Source organism: Rattus norvegicus, chromosome 17, assembly GCF_021556685.1.
Source record: "Rattus norvegicus strain SHRSP/BbbUtx chromosome 17, alternate assembly SHRSP_T2T, whole genome shotgun sequence".
Classification (NCBI taxonomy): Eukaryota; Metazoa; Chordata; class Mammalia; order Rodentia; family Muridae; genus Rattus; species Rattus norvegicus.
The window spans coordinates 63,620,545-63,624,700 of NC_141550.1; the positions used below are offsets into that span (position 1 = coordinate 63,620,545).

A 4,156-nucleotide genomic window follows, 5' to 3' on the forward strand; every position below is an offset into this window, starting at 1 on the left:
CATGAGCCGGCCTGGAGGCGCTAGCTGACTAAAGCCGGGAAGTTAGGCGAAGGGCGCAGCTCCTGTGGAGGAGGAGGAGGCTGGGACTACGGTGCTCAGGTGTCCCCTCTGTCTTTTGCTCTGGATTTGTTTGTCGGTCTAGCAAGAAAGCACGTCCTGCACCCTGCCCGACTGTGGCCAGAACGCGGCTCGGACTTTTGGTGGCTGCAGATGCAAGAGGACCGACGCAGGAGTGAGAAGGCGGCGGCCTGAGCAGCCGAGGGCCCGGAACTCTGGCAGTGGCGGCGCGGCCTGGAACGGACATGAACCCTCGGGGCCCGAAGAGGGGCCGCTAGGTCTGACCCGAGAGTCTAGAGGCCAGACACAGCCATCTTGACTGAAGCCAGAAAGGAAACTTGAGGCGCCCTCTGAGCCTTCGCTGCTGGGAGCCACACGAAGTGTCTGAGCTTGCAGGAGGACCTACAGGAGCTCAGGAGAATGATCCCGGGGGCCACCGCTCCGCTCCGGGAGGGCTGAGTGCGACTCAGAGGGCGCAGGACAGACCCTGTGGAATTGTGGCGCGTCTGCGGTCACCCCAGGAGAGGCGTGGGGGAGGGCCGGACGAGTCCTGCCTAGGTTTCCGACCCTGCTGCCACAGACGCTGCCTGAAAAGGAGATAAATTGTTGGCAGATTCTCCTCTCGGCAGAGAAAAGCCGGACAAGACCTTCTGGTCGCCTGCACTCCCTTTACTCAGGTTCCTCACCGTAGAGCCCTTCTGCGCGGCGCCCGGAGAAGGAGGACTTGGGGTCCCGGCGCTCAGCATGGAGTGGGGTTACCTGTTGGAAGTGACCTCGCTACTAGCCGCCTTGGCGGTGCTACAGCGCTCGAGCGGCGCTGCCGCGGCTTCGGCCAAGGAGCTGGCGTGCCAAGAGATCACAGTGCCGCTGTGCAAGGGCATCGGTTACAACTACACCTACATGCCCAACCAGTTCAACCACGACACGCAAGATGAGGCGGGCCTAGAGGTACACCAGTTCTGGCCGCTGGTGGAGATCCAGTGCTCCCCGGACCTCAAGTTCTTTCTGTGTAGCATGTACACGCCCATCTGCCTGGAGGACTACAAGAAACCTCTGCCGCCTTGCCGCTCTGTGTGTGAACGCGCCAAGGCCGGCTGCGCGCCGCTCATGCGCCAGTACGGCTTTGCCTGGCCTGACCGAATGCGCTGCGATCGGCTGCCGGAGCAGGGCAACCCCGACACTCTGTGCATGGACTACAACCGCACCGACCTCACCACGGCCGCGCCCAGCCCACCGCGCCGCCTGCCGCCGCCGCAGCCTGGCGAGCAGCCGCCCTCCGGCAGCGGCCACAGCCGCCCGCCAGGGGCCAGGCCCCCACATCGTGGCGGCAGCAGTAGGGGCAGCGGGGACACGGCGGCTGCGCCCCCCTCTCGCGGCGGGAAGGCGAGGCCCCCTGGTGGCGGCGCCGCTCCCTGCGAGCCCGGGTGCCAGTGCCGCGCGCCCATGGTGAGTGTGTCCAGCGAACGCCACCCGCTCTACAACCGCGTCAAGACCGGCCAGATCGCCAACTGTGCGCTGCCCTGCCACAACCCCTTCTTTAGCCAGGATGAGCGCGCCTTCACTGTCTTCTGGATCGGCTTGTGGTCGGTGCTCTGCTTCGTCTCCACCTTCGCCACTGTCTCTACCTTCCTCATCGATATGGAGCGCTTTAAGTACCCGGAACGGCCCATTATATTCCTCTCTGCCTGCTACCTCTTCGTGTCTGTCGGGTACCTGGTGCGCCTGGTGGCTGGACACGAGAAAGTGGCCTGCAGCGGCGGCGCGCCGGGTGCAGGAGGAGCTGGGGGTGCTGGCGGCGCGGCGACCGCTGGCGCGGGGGCGGCGGGAGCGGGGGCGAGCAGCCCGGGCGCGCGCGGCGAGTACGAGGAGCTGGGTGCAGTGGAGCAGCACGTGCGCTATGAGACCACTGGCCCCGCGCTGTGCACGGTAGTCTTCCTCCTTGTCTACTTTTTTGGCATGGCTAGCTCCATCTGGTGGGTAATCCTGTCTCTCACGTGGTTCTTGGCGGCTGGTATGAAATGGGGCAACGAGGCCATAGCAGGCTACTCGCAATACTTCCACCTTGCCGCGTGGCTCGTGCCCAGCGTCAAGTCCATAGCGGTGCTGGCGCTCAGCTCCGTGGACGGCGACCCGGTGGCGGGCATCTGCTACGTGGGCAACCAGAGCCTTGACAACCTACGCGGCTTTGTACTGGCGCCACTGGTCATCTACCTCTTCATTGGGACTATGTTTCTGTTAGCTGGCTTCGTGTCGCTGTTCCGAATCCGCTCAGTCATCAAGCAACAAGGAGGCCCAACCAAGACTCACAAGCTAGAAAAGCTCATGATCCGCTTGGGCCTCTTCACCGTGCTCTACACGGTGCCCGCCGCCGTCGTTGTCGCCTGCCTTTTCTATGAGCAGCACAACCGACCGCGCTGGGAGGCCACGCACAACTGCCCATGCCTTCGCGACCTGCAGCCAGACCAGGCTCGCAGGCCCGACTACGCGGTCTTCATGCTCAAGTACTTCATGTGCCTAGTGGTGGGCATCACATCAGGCGTGTGGGTCTGGTCCGGCAAGACTCTGGAGTCCTGGCGTGCGTTGTGTACTCGCTGCTGCTGGGCCAGCAAGGGCGCTGCAGTTGGCGCGGGCGCCGGAGGCAGCGGCCCTGGGGGCGGTGGCCCCGGGCCCGGTGGGGGTGGGGGGCACGGCGGAGGTGGGGGATCCCTCTACAGCGACGTCAGCACCGGCCTGACGTGGCGGTCTGGCACGGCCAGCTCTGTATCTTACCCTAAGCAAATGCCATTGTCCCAAGTCTGAACCCTGAACGGAAGCCCAGAAGGGGCGGAGAGGGGTGGGGGATGGAGAACCCGAGGGCGGCGAAGGGACCCCAGATCGGCCGGGGTTCCCACCCCTTCACCGTGTTGACTGCTATTAGCATGATAATGAACTCTTAATGGTATCCATTAGCCACAGGGACTTAAATGATTCCCTTAGAACAAAGTACCTGGCATTGAAGCCTCCCAGACCTAGCCCCTCCCCTCCGATGCTCCGGAGCGCCTACCCTAGACAATGGTTTCAGTGGGCTAGCATAGTTGGAACCCTCCTGGATACCCTGGATGAGTCTTGAGGTAATACCACTACAAACTTCACCCAAGGGACTGCTTCACCCTCGACTTCTTCAGCATAAATTCAACCCTTCATACATCCTAGAGGAGGGACAACTGCTACCTTGTGGGACTGCACGGTTTGGGTATTCTTAATGACCAGGCAGATGCCTTAAATAAACAATAAATGTCTTAATTATACACCCCAAGTAAATACGGGTTTCTTACATTAAAGGATGTATTTATATAATTATTTGTTAAGTTGTAAAAAAAAAAGGTGTAAATTATGTATATATCCAAAGATATACAATGTGTACATTATTTGTAAAAAGTTTAGAGGCTACCCTGTAAGAACAAATATAAGTATTCTATTTTGTCAATAAAATGACTTTTGATAAATGATTTAAGTACTACCCTGTCCCCCACCTCTTTTGAACTGTTCCCCATATGCTTGCTAAGGACATGTTCCTCACATTGGACATTTTCTGGCTTGCCATTTTGTACTGACTTTAGGCATGGAGACAATTACCTGTTAACCTCTAATTCTTGAACTGTTAGCAAAGTAAATATCATTGTTGAATTGAAATCAAAATCGCGTTTTTGCACTTTCCCCCAAAAATGGTGGTTTTTATGGTCTCTCCTTGCTGGCCTGTGTAGCTCTTCATGATGTGTGTGGGTGGACAATTTGCAAAGGTAGCCATTCCACTTGGCCTGTTTATTTGCTGGTATAATGCCACTTACACTAACAGCAGCCCTATGTGAGTATCTTCAGTCTGTGACTTTGAAAGCCCTGGCCTTTTACAGACCTGACCACACTCAGAAATGTGGAGGTTAGTATTTGAGGCCACAGGTCACCTCTATACTGTAAGTCACTTGACAATATGGTGTAGTAAAGCAGGTGCTGCCTAACAGATTGAACGAATGGGTTAACTTCTTAATAGCATTCCCTGCTTGTGTATTCCAAGTGTGCTGCTTTTCCTGGAGAAAAAAAAAAGCTATTGTTCCTCTGTCAA

General features: G+C 57.8%; 1 protein-coding gene across 1 annotated transcript; it reads left to right on the top strand.

Annotated features, from left to right (window-relative positions):
• Nucleotides 1–561: 561 nt before the first annotated feature.
• Fzd8 (frizzled class receptor 8) lies at nucleotides 562–3,545 on the top strand. The gene is given in 1 exon segment (NM_001044251.2): nucleotides 562–3,545. A coding segment is annotated over 1 exon segment (2,055 nt). The 5' UTR covers nucleotides 562–801; the 3' UTR covers nucleotides 2,857–3,545.
• Nucleotides 3,546–4,156: the final 611 nt, after the last annotated feature.